The 21,599-nt window shown below is 46.3% G+C and overlaps 1 protein-coding gene across 5 annotated transcripts in view; it reads right to left on the bottom strand.

The window, feature by feature from the left end:
- The window catches only part of ACYP2 (acylphosphatase 2), a 78,068-nt gene extending 59,697 nt beyond the window's left edge, over positions 1 to 18,371 (bottom strand). For 3 of the 5 annotated variants that reach the window (XR_005452336.1, XM_038751852.1, XM_038751853.1), the window contains exons 1-3: positions 18,236 to 18,371; positions 11,860 to 11,876; positions 6,793 to 6,902 (exon numbers count right to left, since the gene is read on the bottom strand). Coding sequence is in view for 3 of the 5 variants with exons in the window: in XM_038751852.1 (XP_038607780.1) it covers positions 6,793 to 6,902; positions 11,860 to 11,876; positions 18,236 to 18,368 (260 nt within the window). In the remaining 2 variants the exon portion in view is untranslated. Of the gene's footprint in view, positions 1 to 1,749; positions 1,893 to 6,792; positions 6,903 to 8,046; positions 8,157 to 11,859; positions 11,877 to 18,235 lie in introns of all 5 variants that reach the window. The other 2 variants (XR_005452335.1, XM_038751851.1) reach the window with 1 other exon arrangement.
- Positions 18,372 to 21,599: the final 3,228 nt, after the last annotated feature.

The following is a 21,599-nucleotide window of genomic DNA, read 5'->3' as shown; positions in this document are numbered from 1 at the left end:
GTGCTTTGCACAAAGCAAGCACTTAACAAATACCAAAATTATTAAATTATTATTATTGCTTGTTGCTGAATTGTACTTCCAAGGCACTTAGTACAGTGCTCTGCACACGGTAAGCGCTCAGTAAATACGACTGAATGAATGAATGAACCCATGACCTTCTGTCTCCTAGGCCTAGGCTCTCTCCACTATGCCATGCTGCTTCTGAAGATGCTACACACTGAGCAAGGTCATTCACACTTAGTACAGTGCTCTGCACATAGTAAGCGCTCAATAAATACGATTGATTGATTGATTGATTCACACAGTCCCTGCCCCTCATGGGGCTTACTGTCCAAGTAGGAGGGGACCGTCTCTATATGTTGCCAACTTGTACTTCCCAAGTGCTTAGTACAGTGCTCCGCACACGGTAAGCGCTCAATAAATACGATCAATTGATTGATTGAGGGAGAACAGCCATTTCATCTCCGTTTTCCAAATGAGGAAACTGAAACCCAGAGAAGTGAAGTGACTAGCCCAAAGTCGCCCAGCGGGCAAGCGGCTTCCCCTCCCCACAGCCCCTGTATATATGTTTGTACAGATTTATTATTTATTTTACTTGTACATATTTACTATTCTTTTTATTCTGTTAATGATGTGCATCTGGCTTTACTTCTATTTATTCTGATGACACCTGTCCACATGTTTTGTTTTGTTGTCTGTCTCCCCCTTCTAGACTGTGAGTCCGTTGTTAGGGACCGTCAATATATGTTGCCAACTTGTACTTCCCAAGCGCTTAGTACACTGCTCTGCACACAGTAAGCGCTCAATAAATACAACTGAATGAATGAATGGCATAGCTGGGACGAAAACCCAGGTCCCCTGTCTCCTACTCCTTGGCCTATACAGTAGGCCACACCGGTAAACACAAACATTATTTTTCTGAGTTTTATTTTTGACCCCCCACAAAAATGGACTGTAGTTTTAAAAAAAAAAACACGAGTTGTTGTGAAACTATTTCTACTTAAGAAAATCTTGGCAGAAGGCACCTCTACATCGTGTAATTTGCTAATTCTGTTGTTCTCGCCCAAGCACTTAGTACAGTTCTCTGCACATGGTAAGCGTTCAATAAATACCACTGATTGACTGATTTGCAAAAGAAAGCCATCAGTCATCCTTACAGGGAAAATGAGACCCGGAAAGAGAAAAAATCAAACCCACATCTGCAAATCCCCTTGAAAGTTATCCTGGTAACAAGAACTGAGTTCGAATGGCTGTGCTCTGATAAGACCTTCCTCTAAATGATGGTCCCTATTATACTCTGCGATTCCTAAATTTGGAGGAAACCACACCCAGGTCCTTGAAGAAAGCTTCATTTTTGTTTCTTTTCCTGGTTTTCATAGTCACTGGACCTATTTCATTTGGCCCGGACCATTTTCCCCAGTGGTATTTTGCCTTCCCTTTTAAAGAACAAAATGCATATCAAGCTGTACGGCACCTGTATATGTGTATATATGTTTGTACAAATTTACTACTCTATTTTATTTGTACATATTTATTCTATTTATTTTATTTTGTTAATATGTTTTGTTTTGTTCTCTGTCTCCCCCTTCTAGACTGTGAACCCACTGTTGGGCAGGGACCGTCTCTATATGTTGCCAACTTGTACTTCCCAAACGCTTAGTACAGTGCTCTGCACACAGTAAGCGCTCAATAAATACAACTGAATGAATGAATTGAATGAATTATTTTATTTATGTTCATTTGGCTTACCTGGCCACTGTATACGATGGTGATTTTGTTTATGTCGCTCCTGTAATACATCTTGTTGCCATATAAAGTATTTGGATTTTATCTTGGCGCAGACTTCATCCTCAGGGAAATTACTTGGATCAAAACATGCGCCCGGCAAAGTTCTGTTCATTTCGAAACGTTTAGGTCAGTTCAGCTGTTTGCAAAACAAGGCAACAGCAAGGGAAAATCTGCTACCATCATAATTATGTCTTTACTGCAATGCTACATTTTTTGAAATGCTAAAAACCTAGCTGATACAAAAGCTCCGGCTCCCAGCTCTATAACGCGGTTTGGAGTCTGAATAACTTTTTTGAGAGACACCAATATTAATATTTTAAGATATAACTAAAGTAAAGATCATCTGTCCTGTTTGAAAATCCAGACCCGGCAGGTTGAGCTGGCCTGGATTTTACCCCCTGAAAATTCATTCTCCGATCGTGCATAATTTATCACTTGAGTACTCCGATTTGCAATGATGTGCAATCACCCCTCAAGGTGTAAAAATTCACGAGGTAGCTATTAGTCATGAATAGTCATTTTTGGATCCATTGGCATTTTCGGATAAGCAAACTTCTTACATAACAGCAAAAAACCCTTCAGATATCGCAAAACAGCTTGATGAACACAAGGGTTCCATGGGTGTACATGATTTTGACATCAACAGGCTCCAGTTTGGGGTTCCCTAAGGATACGGAGCATGTAGCGCATTGGAATAGCTGAGAAGTCAGCGATCCGTGGTTTATACAACGCGCCGCACGATATTTGACGGCAGTGTCTCCTTTTTCTTTCTCATTCATTCATTCATTCATTCAATCTTATTTATTGAGTGCTTACTGTGTGCCGAGCACCGTACTAAGCACTTGGGAAGTACAAGTTGGCAACATATAGAGACGGTCCCGACCCAACAATGGGCTCACAGTCTAGTCAGCGTGAAAGCGAAAGTACAATGATGACAACCTTTGGAGTCCTTTAGGGATGAAGCCGTGTCAGGTCCTGTGTTTTATTCATCATCAATCGTATTTATTGAACGCTTACTGTGTGCAGAGCATTGTACTAAGCACTTGGGAAGTACAAGTTGGCAACATATAGAGACAGTCCCTACCCAACAGTGGGCTCACAGTCTAAAAGACAGTGGGCTCACAGTCTAAAAGAAAGAAAGAAATTCGAAAGAAAACGGGCAGGCCTGGGGTTCCTGCTTTCATAATAATAACCATGATGGTATCTGCTTAATGCTTTCTATGTGCCGGGCACTGTACTAAGTGCTGAGGTGCATAAAAGCCACTCGGGTTGGACACGGTCCCTTTCCCACGTGGGGCTCACAGGTTCAATCCCCGTTTTACAGATGAGAGAACTGAGGCCCAGAGAAGCAAAGTGACTTTCATTCATTCATTCATTCATTCAATCGCATTTATTGAGCGCTTACTGTGTGCAGAGCACTGTACTAAGCGCTTGGGAAGTCCACGTTGGCAACATCTAGAGATGGTCCCTACCCAACAGCGGGCTCACAGTCTAGAAGGGGGAGACAGACAACAAAGCAAAACATATTAACAAAATAAAATAAATATAATAATGGCATTTATTAAGCGCTTACTATGTGCAAAGCACTGTTCTAAGCGCTGGGGAGGTTACAAGGTGATCAGGTTGTCCCACATGGGGCTCACAGTCTTAACCCCCATTTTACAGATGAGGTGCTCTTACCCGTGCTCTTACCAGTGAGCCATGCTGCTCACTGGTAATAAATAGAATAAATATGTACAAGTAAATATGTACAAGTAAAATAAATAGGGTAATAAATATGTACAAACATATATATATATACAGGTGCTGTGGGGAGGGGAAGGAAGTAAGGCGGGGGGGATGGGGAGGGGGAGGAACGCTGGGGAGGTTACAAGGTGATCAGGTTGTCCCACGGGGGGGGCTCACAGTCTTCATCCCCATTTTACAGATGAGGTCACTGAGGCCCAGAGACGTTAAGTGACTTGCCCAAGGTCACACAGCAGAAGAGAGGCAGGTCCAGGATGAGAACCCGTGACCTTCTGACTTCCAAGTCTGTGCTCTATCCACTCCGCCACGCCACTTCATCATCATCATCAATCGTATTTATTGAGCGCTTACCATGTGCAGAGCACTGTACTAAGCGCTTGGGAAGTACAAATTGGCAACATATAGAGACAGTCCCTACCCAACAGTGGGCTCACACTTCTCTTAGGTTTGTAAACCATTGCACAGAGTGGACCTCATTTTTCCAGCCACACTCTCCCCTCCCCAGTCCCAGCTTGCTGGAGCTGAGATCAAACAGGCAGAGGCCTAAATTGGAAATCACACCGCTATTCATTCATTCATTCATTCACTCACTCACTCACTCATTCAATCACATTTACTGAGCTCTTACTGTGTGCACAGCACTGTCCTGACTGCTTGGGAGAGTACAACAGAACAATAAACAGACACATTCCCTGCCCAAAACACGCTTACAGTCTAGAGGGTGAAACGGACATTAACAGAAATAAATACATTACGGAGAGGTACATCAGTGCTGTGCAGCTGGGAGGAGGGGATGATAATAATAATAATAATAATAATGATGGCATTTGTTAAGCGCTTACTATGTGCAAAGCACTGTTCTAAGTGCTGGGGGGGATACAGTGTGATCAAGTTGTCCCACGTGGGGCTCACAGTCTTAATCCCCATTCTTACAGATGAGGTAGCTGAGGCTCAGAGAAGTTAAGTAACTTGCCCAAGGTCACACAGCAGACTTGTGGTGGAGCCGGGATTCAAACCCATGGCCTCTGACTCCAAAGCCCGGGCTCTTTCCACTGAGCCACGCAGGGAACGTGACTGCTTACTGCAGTATTGTACTCTCCCAAGCGCTTAGTACAGTGCTCTGCACCCTGTAAGTGCTCAGTAAATACGACTGAAGGAATGAATTAAAGGGAGCACGTCAGGGCGAGGCAGAAGGGAGTGGAAGAGGAAAAGAGCCCTTCAAAGCCCTACTGAGAGCTCACCTCCTCCAAGAGGCCTTCCTAGACTGAGTCCCCTTTAATAATGGCATTTATTAAGCGCTTACTATGTGCAAAGCACTGTTCTAAGCGCTGGGGAGGGTACAAGGTGATCAGGTTGTCCCACGGGGGACTCACAGTCTTAATCCCCATTTCACAGACGAGGGAACTGAGGCCCAGAGAAGTGAAGTGACTTGCCCAAAGTCACACAGCTGATAACCGGCAGAGCCGGGATTTGAACCCCTGACCTCTGACTCCAAAGCCTGGGCTCTTTCCACTGAGCCACGCTGCTTCGCCCCATCCCTATCTCCTTCCCCTCCCCACAGTACCTGTATTCATTCATTCATTCAATCGTGTTTATTGAGCACTTACTGTGTGCAGAGCACTGTACTAAGCGCTTGGGAAGTACAAGTCGGCAACATATAGAGACATGTATATGTTTGTACAGATTTATTACTCTATTTATTTTACTTGTACATATTTACTATTCTATTTATTTCATTAATGATGTGCATCTAACTTTATTTCTATTTGTTCTGACGACTTGACACCCGTCCACATGTTTGGTTTTGTTGTCTGTCTCCCCCTTCTAGACTGTGAGCCCGTTGTTGGGTAGGGACCGTCTCTAGATGTTGCCCACTTGGACTTCCGAAGCGCTCAGTACGGTGCTCTGCACACAGTAAGCGCTCAATAAATGCGATTGAATGAATGAAAAGAGGGCTTGGTCGGGGAAGGAGATGGGCCTTCGGTAAGGCTTTGAAGAGGGAGGAGAGTCATATTTATTACTCACATATTTATACTCTATTTATACTCTACTACTCTACTCTATTTATACTCTATACTACTCTACTCTATTTATACTCTATTACTCACATATTTATTACTCCATTTATTTATTTATTTATTTATTTATTTTACTTGTACATTTCTATCCTATTTATTTTCTTTTGTTAGTATGTTTGGTTTTGTTCTCTGTCTCCCCCTTTTAGACTGTGAGCCCACTGTTGGGTAGGGACTGTCTCTAGATGTTGCCCACTTGTACTTCCCAAGCGCTTAGTCCAGTGCTCTGCACATAGTAAGCGCTCAATAAATACGATTGATTGATTGATTGATTGACTGAGAGTCATTTTCTGTCGGATTGATGTGGGCGAGGGGATGGAAGCGAGATAGATGAGACTGAGGTATACTGAGGAGGTATACTGAGGTATACTGAGGAGGTTGGCATTAGAGGAGCAAAATTTGCGGGCCGGACTGTAGTAGGAGAGTAGCAAAGTGAGGAAGGAGAGGGCAAGGGGATTAAAGCCAATGGCGAGGAGTTTTTGTTTGATACAAGGCAAGGATGGTGGATTAACAGCCTCATTAATGGCCCAGAAATCTATTACGGCCTCAGCACCTACCACTGAGCATGACTCCATTTTCTTTCTTTCTTTTTTTTTTTCCTGGTATGTGATAAGCGCTTAGTACGCTTAGTATATATGTATATATATATATATATATATATATATATATATATGTATATACATATGTGTATATATATATATATATCATGGTTGAGTGGAAAGAGCCCGGGCTTTGGAGTCAGAGGTCATCGGTTCAAATCCCGGCTCTGCCACTTGTCAGCTGTGTGACTTTGGGCAAGTCACTTCACTTCTCTGTGCCTCAGTTCCCTCATCTGTTAAATGGGGATTAAGATTGTGAGCCCCACGTGGGACAACCTGATCACCTTGTAAACTCCCCAGTGCTTAGAACAGTGCTTTGCACAGAGTAAGCGCTTAATAAATGCCATTATTATTATTATTATTATTATTATTATTATTATTATTATTATTATATATATATATATACAGGTGCTGTGGGGAGGGGAAGGAGGTAAGGCGGGGAGGATGGGGAAAATTCTTTATAGGTTCAGTAAGATAAATAGGCTGAAATGTACTTTCCCAAGTGTTTATTACATTGTTCTCCACACAGTAAGGGCTCGATCAATTCGATTAAATGAATGAAGGAATGAATGAATTGGACTTACATGGAATTCACCTTCTCCACAGGACCCTGAACTTGGCCGATGACTGTCCCTTGGCGGGTGTTCTTGACCCAACCGACCAGACCCATTTTCTTGGCTTCGGACTCCGTGTACTGGTTTGAGGGGGGAGAGGCACTGTTCTAAGCGCTGCGGTAGATACAAGGTAATCAGGTTGGACGCAGTCCCTGTCCCACGTGGGGCTTAATCTCCATTTTTATAGATGAGGTCACTGAGGCACTGAGAAGGAAAGTGACTTGTCCAGAGCCACGGAGCAGACGAGTGGCAGAGCTGGGATTAGAAATCAGGTCCTTTTGACCCCCGGGCCCGTGCTCTATTCACTAGGCCAGGCTGCTTCTCATTTTTAGAGTCGTGATTCCCTCCATCATCATCATCATCAGTCGTATTTATTGAGCGCTTACTATGTGCAGAGCACTGTACTAAGTGCTTGAGAAGTACAAATTGGCAACATATAGAGACAGTCCCTACCCAACAGTGGGCTCACAGTCTAAAAGGAAACCCATGGGCAAATGACGATGCAGTATTCACTCATTCATTCATTCAATGGTATTTATTGAGCGCTTACTGTGTGCAGAGCACTGTACTAAGCGCTTGGGAAGCACAAGGTGGCAACATATAGAGACGGTCCCTACCCAACAGTGGCCTCACAGTCTAGAAGGGGGAGAAAGACAACAAAACAAAACATATTGACAAAATAAAATAAATAGAATAAATATGTACAAGTAAAATAGAGTAATAAATATGTACAAACATATATGCATATGTGTATATATATATATATATATATATCATGGTTGAGTGGAAAGAGCCCGGGCTTTGGAGTCAGAGGTCATCGGTTCAAATCCCGGCTCTGCCACTTGTCAGCTGTGTGACTTTGGGCAAGTCACTTCACTTCTCTGTGCCTCAGTTCCCTCATCTGTAAAATGGGGATTAAGATTGTGAGCCCCACGTGGGACAACCTGATCACCTTGTAAACTCCCCAGCGCTTAGAACAGTGCTTTGCACAGAGTAAGCGCTTAATAAATGCCATTATTATTATTATTATTATTATTATTATATACAGGTGCTGTGGGGAGGGGAAGGAGGTAAGGCGGGGAGGATGGGGAAAATTCTTTATAGGTTCAGTAAGATAAATAGGCTGAAATGTACTTTCCCAAGTGCTTATTACATTGTTCTCCACACAGTAAGGGCTCGATCAATTCGATTAAATGAATGAAGGAATGAATGAATTGGACTTACATGGAATTCACCTTCTCCACAGGACCCTGAACTTGGCCGATGACTGTCCCTTGGCGGGTGTTCTTGACCCAACCGACCAGACCCATTTTCTTAGCTTCGGACTCCGTGTACTGGTTTGAGGGGGGGAGAGAAAAAACAGACCTAAACACAGCTCACAGAATATCAAAAAGTCGACCTTACAGAAACATTTCTTTTTATGGTATTTGTGAAGCCCTTATTATGTACCAGGCACTGTACTGAGCGCTGGGGTAGATACAAGATAATCATGCTGGACACGGTCCATGCCCCACATAGGACTCACCGTCATAATCCTGTATATCTGTATATATGTTTGTACATATTTATCACTCTATTTATTTATTTATTTTACTTGTACATATCTATTCTATTCTATTTATTCTATTTATTTTATTCTGTTACTATGTTCGGTTTTGTTCTCTGTCTCCCCCTTTTAGACTGTGAGCCCACTGTTGGGTAGGGACTGTCTCTATATGTTGCCAATTTGTACTTCCCAAGTGCTTAGTACAGTGCTCTGCACACAGTAAGCGCTCAATAAATACGATTGATGATGATAATCCCCCTTTTCCAGATGAGGAACCCGGGCCCAGAGAAGTTAAGTAATCATCATCATCATCATCATCATCAATCGTAATAATAATAATAATAATAATAATGATGGAATTTGTTAAGCGCTTACTATGTGCAAAGCACTGTTCTAAGCGCTGGGGGGGATACAAGGTGATCAGGTTGTCCCACGTGGGGCTTACGGTCATCATCCCCATTTTACAGATGAGGTAACTGAGGCTCCGAGAAGTTAAGTGACTTGCCCAAGGCCACCCAGCAGACATGTGGCGGAGCCGGGACTCGAACCCGTGACCTCTGACTCCAAAGCCCGGGCTCTTTCCACTGAGCCACGCTGCTTCTCTAGTAAGTTGCCCAAGGTCACAGAGCAGACAATTGGTGGTGTCAGGATGAATAACGATAGCAATAATGATGGTATTTGTTACGCGCTTACTGTGTGCAAAGCACTGTTCTAAGCGATTAGAACCCAGGACACCCAGGGGAAACAGGGGCATGGCTCTGGAGGCTCCCAATTTTGAGTGGGAGGTCAAATCAGCCTCCAGACCAATAAATCTCTCTCTGATCTCCCATCCTCGTGTCTCTCTCCACTTCAATCCATACTTCATGCTGCTGCCCGGATTGTCTTTGTCCAGAAGCGCTCTGGGCATGTTACTCCCCTCCTCAAAAATCTCCAGTGGCTCCCAATCAATCTGCGCATCAGGCAGAAACTCCTCCCCCTGGGCTTCCAGGCTGTCCATCCATCCCCTCGCCCCCTCCTACCTCACCTCCCTTCTGTCCTTCTCCAGCCCAGCCCGCACCCTCCGCTCCTCCGCCGCTGATCTCCTCACCGTACCTCGTTCTCGCCTGTCCCGCCATCGACCCCCGGCCCACGTCACCCCCCGGGCCTGGAATGCCCCCAATCCCTCTGCCCCTCCGCCAAGCTAGCTCTCTTCCTCCCTTCAAGGCCCTGCTGAGAGCTCACCTCCTCCAGGAGGCCTTCCCACACTCAGCCCCTTCCTTCCTCTCCCCCTCGTCCCCCTCTCCATCCCCCCGTCTTACCTCCTTCCCTTCCCCACAGCACCTGTATATATGTATATATGGTCGTACATATTTATTACTATAATATACTATTATATTATATACTATTATATTATTATATTATATTATATTATATTATATATATTATATATATATATTATATATTTTATATATTTTATTTATTTATTTTACTTGTACATTTCTATCCTACTTATTTTATTTTGTTGGTATGTTTGGTTCTGTTCTCTGTCTCCCCCTTTTAGACTGTGAGCCCACTATCGGGTAGGGACTGTCTCTATGTGATGCCAATTTGTACTTCCCAAGCGCTTAGTACAGTGCTCTGCACATAGTAAGCGCTCAATAAATACGATTGATTGATTGATTGATTTATTACTCTATTTATTTATTTATTTTATGTGTCCATATCTATTCTATTTATTTTATTTTGTTAGTATGTTTGGTTTTGTTCTGTCTCCCCCTTTTAGACTGTGAGCCCACTGTTGGGTAGGGACTGTCTCTATATGTTGCCAATTTGTACTTCCCAAGCGCTTAGTACAGTGCTCTGCACATAGTAAGCGCTCAATAAATACGATTGATGATGATGATGATAAATCCAGGGTGGATGGAGGGAGATATTTCAGGCTGGAACAACTACGGGAGCAGTCCACATAACCCCTTAGAGCTTATAGGTTTCTTTTCGGTTTCTCACTCCTCGGCTCTGACAGCGGTGCCTCTACCCTCACTTGGAACCACAGACAGGATGGAAGAAGCCCAGGCCTCGGGGTCAGAGGACCTGGGTTCTAATCTTGACTCCACCAATTGCCAGCTGGGTGACTTCTAGACTGTGAGCCCACTGGTGGGTAGGGACCATCTCTATACGTTGCCAACTTGTACTTCCCAAGCGCTTAGTACAGTGCTCTGCACGCAGTAAGCGCTCAATAAATACGATTGATTGATTGACTGCAGACTCTAGACTATAAGCTCGTTGTGGGCAGGGAATGTGTTTGTTATCTCTCTGCCTATTGGACTCTCCCAAGCGCTTAGTAGCGTGCTCTACATACGGGAAGAACTCAATCAAGACGATTGACTGACTGGGCGAATTGACTTTCCTGGGCCTCGGTTTCCTCATCTGTAAAATGGGGATTCAGTGCGTGTTCGCCATCCCACTAGGCTCTGAGCCCCACGTGGGCAGGGGCTGTGTAAGACCTGACTTCATAAATCAGGTCTTCCACAGACCTGAGAAGCAGACACAGAGAAGCAGCGTGGCTCAGTGGGAAGAGCCCGGGCTTTGGAGTCAGAGGTCATGGGTTCAAGTCCTGGCTTTGCCAACTGTCAGCTGGGTGACTTTGGGCAAGTCACTTCACTTCTCTGGGCCTCAGTTCCCTCATCTGGAAAATGGGGATGAAGACCGTGAGCCCCACGCGGGACAACCTGATCACCTTGTAACACCCCCCCCCCCGTGCTCTGCACATAGTAAGCGCTTAATAATGCCATAATTATTATTATTATTATGAATCTATCCTTGCACTTTGTACGATGCTTAAATAATAAGCGATTTAACAAGAACCACAAGTATTGTCATTATTATCACCGTCATCAAAATGAATCATTCTGCTAGAGTTCTGTCCGAACCGGGTAACAAAAAGACACGCAACATGGGAACATTGTACTGTGTACAAGGAACACGTTTACCAACTGTTACACTGTACTCTCCCACGCGCTTAGCGCAGTGCTCAGCACACAGTGAGAGCTCTGTAAATGCGGTTGATTGATAATACTTCTTAAAAGCGAAAAATCTACTGGCTACTGTGTTTTAAACTCCAACCAGTAATTTCCAGCAAGAACAGTGAAAAATTGACAGTCCTGTAAATGCGGTTGATTGATAGTACTTCTTAAAAGCGAAAAATCTACTGGCTACTGTGTTTTAAACTCCAACCAGTAATTTCCAGCAAGAACAGTGAAAAAATTGACAGCTCTGTAAATGCGGCTGATTGATAGTACTTCTTAAAAGCGAAAAATCTACTGGCTACTGTGTTTTAAACTCCAACCAGTAATTTCCAGCAAGAACAGTGAAAAAATTGACAGCTCTGTAAATGCGGCTGATTGATAGTACTTCTTAAAAGCGAAAAATCTACTGGCTACTGTGTTTTAAACTCCAACCAGTAATTTCCAGCAAGAACAGTGAAAAACTGACCACAGGACGAGGGGACTCACCATTCTGAAGCAAACGCCTGTTAGAAAAAGAGGAAAAAAAAAAAATGTCAACCTGTTTTGTTTCTACTGAAAGATATAATGTATTTAAGAACTATTTAGGGCTGAATTTTATTAGGTTTTATTTACTCAAATCTAGGTAACTTGAAATTATTCCAGTTTTATAATCTTATAAACCAAACAACCAGATTTTCAAAAATAATTTGAGAGCTCGTGCATTGTATTTAATAGTTTGCACTTAAAGATGAGTAGAGAGGAAAAAATGACTTTGAGATGGATTGCTAATATGCTGGACATAAACTGTTACCAAAAATGAGGAAAAAAGATTACAAATGCTCCATCCAAAATAGTCCAAAATGGAAACCCAACAAAACAGCCTACCAATTTAAGTATGTCCGGTGTAAATGCACTTATGCTCAAGGTTGGGATTTTTTTTTTTCTTTAGGGGATGGTTTCAATTTGAGTAACTTTTTTTACCATTTTTATAAGTTACGGAAGCGCTGAAGCTAATATAATTAGAAACGACCAGCATGGCCATAATTTAGCTGCTAAAATCTCCTTGATCCCCAAGGAGACAACTTGAACTGAGGTGGAAAATTGCTCTTTGGATGTCCCTGATTCAGATGTCATGCAATGGGGACTGCTATTTATCAATCAATCAATCGTATTTATTGAGCGCTTACTGTGTGCAGAGCACTGTACTAAGCGCTTGGGAAGTACAAGTTGGCAACATATAGAGACGGTCCCTACCCAACCTCACAGTCTAGAAGAATCAATCCGTCTAGAAGAATCAATCAGTTATATTCATTGTGCGCTTACTCTGTGTGGAGCATTGTACTAAGTGCTTGGGAGAATACAGTGTGACAGAGTTGGTAGACACATTCCCTGCCCACATTGAGCTTACAGTCTAGGGGGGAGACAGACATGAATATAAATAAATTATAGATATGTAAGCGCTGTGGGGCTGAGGGTGGGGTGAATAAGGATGCAAATCCAAGGGGAAGGGCAATGCAGAAGGGAATGGGGAAAAAAAGAAATGAGGGCTTAGTGGGGGGAGATCCCTTGGAGGAAATGCGCATTTAATAAGGTGGGGAGAGTGCTTGTCTTTCAGACATGAAGGGAGAGGGAATTCCAGGCCAGAAGCAGGACATGGGTGAGGAGTCGGCAGTGAGATAATAATAATAATGATGGCATTTGTTAAGTGCTTTCTATGTGCAAAGCACTGTTGTAAGATGAGATTGAAGTACAATCGTATTTATTGAGCGCTTACTGTGTGCAGAGCACTGTACAAAGCGCTTGGGAAGTACAAGTTGGCAACTTATAGAGACGGTCCCTACCCAACAATGGGCTCACAGTCTAGAAGGGGGAGACAGAGAACAAAACCAAACATACTAACAAAATAAAATAAATAGAATACATATGTACAAGTAAAATAGAGTAATAAATATGTACAAACCCCCCATCTTACCTCCTTCCCTTCCCCACAGCACCTGTATATATGCATATATGTTTGTACATATTTTTTACTCTATTTATTTATTTATTTTATTTGTATATATCTATTCTATTTATTTTATTTTGTTAGTATGTTTGGTTTTGTTCTCTGTCTCCCCCTTTTAGACTGTGAGCCCCCTGTTGGGTAGGGACTGTCTCTATATGTTGCCAATTTGTACTTCCCAAGCGCTTAGTACAGTGCTCTGCACATAGTAAGCGCTCAATAAATACGATTGATGATGATGATGGAGAGGGGGACGAGGGGGAGAGGAAGGAAGGGGCTCAGTCTGGGAAGGCCTCCTGCTATTTATTTATCCCCTCCCCAACAGGGCTGCCCATATAACGTCTCAGCCCCAGATGACGTTTATTAGTCCCCGAACTCTTCTTAAACTCTCCACTCCTAATGAAGGCAGAGGACCATCTGTTGGGAGGTGAGCCAGTGACGGGACTTTGGGGTTATTACTCCCGGAGATCCTCCCGGAGCCCATTTCTACTACCTGAGCAAGTGAGCGCGACTTATCTTTTGGCCGAAATGTACAATTCATCGCCATCCCCTGGGGAATTCGATTTGGACTCGGTCGGGTTCTCCGAGCACGGTCGTGCTCTCGCTCCCATTTGGCCGGAGAAGGTATTTTGTAGGTTACCCCCGTGGTCAGTGAGGGCGAGGAGTCGAGGACAACGCCGAGGTTGTGGTCTTGTGATGTGGGGAGGATAGTAGTGTTGTCTACAGTGATTGGGGAAATGGGGATTGAGACTGTGAGCCCCACGGAGGACAGGGACTGTGTCCCACTCAATCTGCTCATATCCACTCCAACGCTTACTGCTGGCAAATAGTAAGCACTTAACAATTTTATTATAATATTATTATTATTACTTCTTCCCAAACTGAGCCCCCTCCTTCCTCTCCCCCTCTCCATCCCCCCCCACCTTACCTCCTTCCCTTCCCCACAGCACCTGTATAGATGTATATATGTTTGTACATATTTATTACTTTATTTATTTATCTTCCTGGTACCTATCTATTCTATTTTATTTTGTTAATATGTTTTGTTTTGTTCTCTGTCTCCCCCTTCTAGACTGTGAGCCCGCTGTTGGGTAGGGACCGTCTCTATATGTTGCCAACTTCTACTTCCCAAGTCCTTAGTACAGTGCTCTGCACACAGTAAGCGCTCAATAAATACGATTGATTCCCCACAGCACCTGTATATATGTATATATGTTTGTACGTATTTATTACTCTTTATTTTACTTGTACATATCTATTCCATTTCCTTTATTTTGTTAATATGTTTGCTTTTGTTCTCTGTCTCCCCCTTCTAGACTGTGAGCCCACTGCTGGGTAGGGACCGTCTCTATATGTTACCAACTTGTACTTCCCAAGCGCTTAGTACAGCGCTCTGCACACAGTAAGCGCTCAATAAATACGATTGATTGACTGGTTGATTACTTGTTTCGATGTCTGTCTCCCTCCTTCTAGACTGTGAGCCCTTTGTGGGCAGGAATCGTCTTTGTTGCTGAATGGTACTGTCCAAGCGCTTAATACAGTGCTCTGCACAGACTAAGCGCTCAATAAATAGGACTGAATGAATAGTAGGCGCTCAGCACACCCCACCATTATTTCTTCCTTCTAGTTATCGTCCCATATCCCTCCTACCATTCCTTTCCAAACTCCTTGAACGAGTTGTCTACACGCGCTGCCTAGAATTCCTCAACAACAACTCTCTCCTCGACCCCCTCCAGTCTGGCTTCCGTCCCCTTCATTCCACGGAAACTGCGCTCTCAAAGGTCACCAATGACCTCCTGCTTGCCAAATCCAACGGCTCATACTCTGTCCTAATCCTCCTCGACCTCTCAGCTGCCTTTGACACTGTGGACCACCCCCTTCTCCTCAACACGTTATCTGACCTTGGCTTCACAGACTCCGTCCTCTCCTGGTTCTCCTCTTACCTCTCCGGTCGTTCTTTCTCAGTCTCTTTTGCAGGCTCCTCCTCCCCCTCCCATCCTCTTACTGTGGGGGTTCCCCAAGGTTCAGTGCTTGGTCCCCTTCTGTTCTCAATCTACACTCACTCCGTTGGTGACCTCATTCGCTCCCACGGCTTCAACTATCACCTCTACGCTGATGACACCCAGATCTACATCTCTGCCCCTGCTCTCTCCCCCTCCCTCCAGGCTCGCATCTCCTCCTGCCTTCAGGACATCTCCATCTGGATGTCCGCCCGCCACCTAAAGCTCAACATGTCGAAGACTGAGCTCCTTGTCTTCCCTCCCAAACCTTGTCCTCTCCCTGACTTTCCCATCTCTGTCGACGGCACTACCATCCTTCCCGTCTCACAAGCCCGCAACCTTGGTGTCATCCTCGACTCCGCTCTCTCATTCACCCCTCACATCCAAGCCGTCACCAAAACCTGCCGGTCTCAGCTCCGCAACATTGCCAAGATCCGCCCTTTCCTCTCCATCCAAACCGCTACCCTGCTAATTCAAGCTCTCATCCTATCCCGTCTGGACTACTGCACTAGCCTTCTCTCTGATCTCCCATCCTCGTGTCTCTCTCCACTTCAATCCATACTTCATGCTGCTGCCCGGATTATCTTTGTCCAGAAACGCTCTGGACATATCACTCCCCTCCTCAAAAACCTCCAATGGCTACCGATCAATCTGCGCATCAGGCAGAAACTCCTCACCCTGGGCTTCAAGGCTGTCCATCACCTCGCCCCCTCCTACCTCACCTCCCTTCTCTCCTTCTACTGCCCAGCCCGCACCCTCCGCTCCTCCACCACTAATCTCCTCACTGTACCTCGCTCTCGCCTGTCCCGCCATCGACCCCCGGCCCACGTCATCCCCCGGGCCTGGAATGCCCTCCCTCTGCCCATCCGCCAAGCTAGCTCTCTTCCTCCCTTCAAGGCCCTGCTGAGAGCTCACCTCCTCCAGGAGGCCTTCCCAGATTGAGCCCCTTCTTTCCTCTCCCCCTCGTCCCCCTCTCCATCCCCCCCGCCTTACCGCCTTCCCCTCCCCACAGCACCTGTATATATGTATATATGGTTTTACATATTTATTACTCTGTTTATTTATTTATTTATTTATTTTACTTGTACATTTCTATCCTACTTATTTTATTTTGTTGGTATGTTTGGTTCTGTTCTCTGTCTCCCCCTTTTAGACTGTGAGCCCACTATCGGGTAGGGACTGTCTCTATGTGATGCCAATTTGTACTTCCCAAGCGCTTAGTACAGTGCTCTGCACATAGTAAGCGCTCAATAAATACGATTGATTGATTGATTGATTGATTCTTCCTCCCCCGTCTCCCTCAGCAATCCCCGCGCATGCGCCCCCTCCCCTTCCCGCTAACCCTCTGCACGCGCATGCGCCCCCACCTCTCTCCCCTCCCCGCTGTGCCTCTTCCCGCGCATGCGCCCCCACCTCTCTTCCCCCCACCCCGCTGTCCCTCTTTCCGCGCATGTCCCCCCCTTATCCCTCTTTCCGCGCTTGCGCCGCCACCCCTCTTCTCCCCCTCCCCGCCGCCCCTCTCCGCGCATGCGCCCCACCCCTCTTTTCTCTCCTCCCCGCTGTCCCTCTGTCCGCGCATGCGCCCCAACCCCTTCTCCCTCCACCCCGCTGTTCCTGTCTGCGCCTGCGTCCCCACATCCCTCTTCTCCCTCCTCGACGCTGTCCCTCTGTCCGCGCATGCGCCCCCACCCCTCTTCCTCCTCCCCTAGGTCCCACTTTCCGCGCATGCGCCCCACCCCTCTTCGCTCCCCTCCCCGCTGTCCCTCTTTCCGCGCATGCGCCCCCCTTTCCGCGCTTGCGCTTCCACTCTTCTCCCTCCTCCCCACAGGTCCTCTTTCTGCACATGCGCCCCCACTCCTCTTCTCCCCCTCCCCGCTAGCTTTTTCCACGCATGCGTCCCCACCCCTCTCGTCCCCCTCCCCGCTGTCCCTCTTTCCGCGCATGCGCCCCATCCCCTTCTCCCTCCTCCCCGCCGTTCCTCTTTCTGCGCCTGCGTCCCCACATCCCTGTAGAGAAGCAGCGTGGCTCAGGGGAAAGAGCCCGGGCTTTGGAGTCAGAGGTCATGGGTTCAAATCCCGGCTCCACCACCCGTCAGCTGTGTGACTTTGGGCAAGTCACTTCACTTCCCTGGGCCTCAGTTACCTCATCTGTAAAATGGGGATTAAGACTGTGAGCCCCACATGGGACAACATGATCACCTTGTAAATTCCCCAGCGCTTAAAACAGTGCTCTGCACATAGTAAGCACTTAATAAATGCCATTATTATTATTATTAGAGAAGCAGCGTGGCTCAGTGGAAAGAGCCCGGGCTTTGGAGTCAGAGGTCATGGGTTCGAATCCCGGCTCCGCCACTTGTCAGCTGTGTGACTTTGGGCAAGTCACTTCACTTCTCTGGGCCTCAGTTCCCTCAACTGTAAAATGGGGATAAAGACTGTGAGCCCCCCGTGGGACAGCCTGATCATCTTGTAACCTCCCCAGCGCTTAGAACAGTGCTTTGCACATAGTAAGCGCTTAATAAATGCTATCATTATTATTATCCCTCTTCTCCCCGCCCCCAGCCCTCTTTCCGCGCATGCGCTCTCCCCCACCCCTTCCTCCTCCCCGCGGTACCACGTTCCGCGCATGCGTCCCCTCTCCTCTCCCCCCCTCCCCGCTGTCCCTCTTCCCGCGCATGCGCCCCCACCCCTTCTCCCTCCTCCCCGCTGTCACATTTCTCGCGCATGCGCCGCCGAGCCCCCGCCCCTCTCCGCCCTCGCCCAGCGCTGTGTCATGGCGACGCGGCTTCGGCTCCCTCGCCCCGGGCCCGTCCTTGAGGCTGGGGCCGGCCTCCCCTCCCTCGGCCCGCCCCGCCCCGCCCCGCCCCGCCTCCGCCGCCATTTACCCTGCACTCGGCCGGACACCTCGTAGTCCACCGATTTGAGCCCGGCGGCGGACATGGCGGCGGCGGCGGCGCCGCTGAGGAGCCGGGGCGGGAGGCGGGAGAACGAGGCGGCGAGGCGCGGGAACGCGGGCATGGAGCGGTGGCTCGCTCCCCGGCGCGTGCCCGGCCGTCGGCCCGCCGGCGTCAGTGCGCATGCGCCCGCGGCCGGCCCGCAGGCGTCAGTGCGCATGCGCCCGCGGCCGGCCCGCAGGCGTCAGTGCGCATGCGCCCGCGTCGGCCGGCCGGCGTCAGTGCGCATGCGCCCGCCGCCTGAGGAGAAGGGAGCCTCAGCTCTCCTCCCTGACACGCCCAATTCATTCACTCATTCATTCATTCATTCATTCATTCAATCGTATTTATTGAGCGCTTCCGAGCACTGCACTGAGCGCTTGAGAAGGACAATTCAGCACTGAGAACAGTGCTTGGTAAGCCCTAACAAGTACCATCATTATTATAATAATAAGAATGATGATGGCATTTATACATTCATTCAATCGTATTTATTGAGTGTTTACTGTGTGCAGAGCACTGTACTAAGCGCTTGGGAAGTACAAGTTGGCAACATATTACTGTGTGCCGGGCACTGCACTAAGCGCTTGGAAAGGACAATTCAGCACTTAGTGCTTGGTAAGCGCGTAACAAGTACCATCATTATTATAATAAGAATAATGATGGCATTTATTCATTCATTCATTCGTATTTATTGAGCGCTGACTGTGTGCAGAGCACTGTACTAAGCGCTTGGGAAGTACAAGTTGGCAACATATCACTGTGTGCCGAGCACTGCACTAAGCGCTTGGAAAGGACAATTCAGCAGTTAGAACAGTGCTTGGTAAGCGCGTAACAAGTACCATCATTATAATAAGAATAATGATGGCATTCATTCATTCATTCAATCGTATTTATTGAGTGCTGACTGTGTGCAGAGCACTGTACTAGGCGCTTGGGAAGTACAAGTTGGCAACATATCACTGTGTGCTGAGCACTGCACTAAGCACTTGGAAAGGACAATTCAGCACTTAGTGCTTGGTAAGCGCGTAACAAGTACCATCGTTATTATAATAAGAATGATGATGGCATTCATTCATTCATTCAATCGTATTTATTGAGCGCTTACTGTGTGCAGAGCACTGTACTAAGCGCTTGGGAAGTGCAAGTTGGCAACATATCACTGTGTGCCGAGCACTGCACTAAGCGCTTGGAAAGGACAATTCAGCACTTAGTGCTTGGTAAGCACGTAACAAGTACCATCGTTATTATAATAAGAATGATGATGGCATTTATACATTCATTCATTCAATCGTATTTAATGAGTGCTTACTGTGTGCAGAGCACTGTACTAAGCGCTTGGGAAGTACAAGTTGGCAACATATCACTGTGTGCCGAGCACTGCACTAAGCGCTTGGAAAGGACAATTCAGCACTGAGAACAGTGCTTGGTAAGCACGTAACAAGTACCATCATTGTTATAATAAGAATAATGATGGCATTCATTCATTCATTCATTCAATCGTATTTAATGAGTGCTTACTGTGTGCAGAGCACTGTACTAAGCGCTTGGAAAGTACGAGTTGACAACATATCACTGTGTGCCGAGCACTGCACTAAGCGCTTGGAAAGGACAATTCAGCACTGAGAACAGTGCTTGGTAAGCACGTAACAAGTACCATCATTGTTATAATAAGAATAATGATGGCATTCATTCATTCATTCATTCAATCGTATTTAATGAGTGCTTACTGTGTGCAGAGCACTGTACTAAGCGCTTGGAAAGTACGAGTTGACAACATATCACTGTGTGCCGGACACTGCACTAAGCGCTTGGAAAGGACAATTCAGCATTTAGAATAGTGCTTGGTAAGCGCATAACAAGTACCATCATTATTATAATAAGAATGATGATGGCATTTATACATTCATTCATTCAATCGTATTTATTGAGTGCTTATTGTGTGCAGAGAACTGTACTAAGCGCTTGGAAAGTCCAAGTTGGCAACATATAGAGACGGTCCCTACCCAACAGCGGGCTCACAGTCTAGAATGGGGAGACAGATAACAAAATAAAACATATTAACAAAATGAAATAAATATGTACAAGTAAAATAAATAAGTAGAGTAATAAATACATACATATACACAGGTGATTGATTTATTGAGTGCTTGTATGCAAACCGCTGTTCTAAGCGCTGGGGAAGACACAAGGTAATCAGGTTGTCCCACATGGGGCTCACATTCTTAATCCCCATTTTACAGATGAGGGAACTGAGGCCCAAAGAAGTGAAGTGACTTGCCCAAGGTCACACAGCTGACAATTGGTGGAGCCGGGCTTTGGACCCATGACCTCTGACTCCAAAGCCTGTGCTCTTCCCACTGAGCCACGCTGATTCTTGTTCTCTGGGCCTCAGTACCCTCATCTGTTAAAATGATTATGATGATGACGGCATTTGTTAAGCGCTTACTATGTGCAAAGCACTGTTCTAAGTGCCGGGGAGGATACAAGGTGATCAGATTGTCCCACATGAGGCTCACATTCTTCATCCCCATTTTACTGATGAGGAAACTGAGGCACAGAGAAGTGAAGTGACTGGCCCAAAGTCACACAGCTGACAATTGGCGGAGTTGGGATTTGAACCCATGACCTCTGATTCCAAAGCCCGTGCTCTTTCCACTGAGCCATGCTGCTTCTCTAATGGGGCTTAAGACTGTGAGCCCCAAGTGAGACAGGGACTGTGTCCACCCTGATTCGTTTGTATCTACCCCAGCGCTTAGTGCAGTGTCTGGCACTTAGTAGATGCTTAACAAATAGCATAATAAGGAAAGGGACTCCGCATCTCTCCCCTGAGATCTCAGGAGCAGCTCCGAGTCCAACCCTGTGAGAGAGCAGGTTGCCATGGCAGAGGGAGCCGAGAGCAAAAACGCAGATGCAGGCGAGAAGTGCAGTAGCCAATTCCTGGGGAAAAGAAGCCCAGTTTTGAAGCCAAACAAGCCAAGATGCCAAGGAAGCAGGCCCAATCCTAATGCTTTGGAAAATAATCGAAGTTGCAAGATTTCCCAACAGAAGCCCAGTCAGTCAATTAATGGTATTTACAAAATAATAATGATGGCATTTATTAAGCGCTTACTATGTGCAAAGCACTGTTCTAAGCGCTGGGGAGGTTACGAGGTGATCAGGTTGCCCCACGGGGGGCTCACAGTCTTCATCCCCATTTTACAGATGAAGGAACTGAGGCACAGAGAAGTGAAGTGACTGGCCCAAAGTCGCACGCTGACGTGGTGGAGCTGGGATTTGAACCCGTGACCTCTGACTCCAAAGCCCGGGCTCTTTC

This window comes from Tachyglossus aculeatus, chromosome 9 (assembly GCF_015852505.1).
Source record: "Tachyglossus aculeatus isolate mTacAcu1 chromosome 9, mTacAcu1.pri, whole genome shotgun sequence".
In the NCBI taxonomy this organism is placed as follows: Eukaryota; Metazoa; Chordata; class Mammalia; order Monotremata; family Tachyglossidae; genus Tachyglossus; species Tachyglossus aculeatus.
The sequence above is the reverse complement of the archived record's forward strand: the minus strand, read 5'-3'. Positions and strand labels throughout refer to the sequence as shown.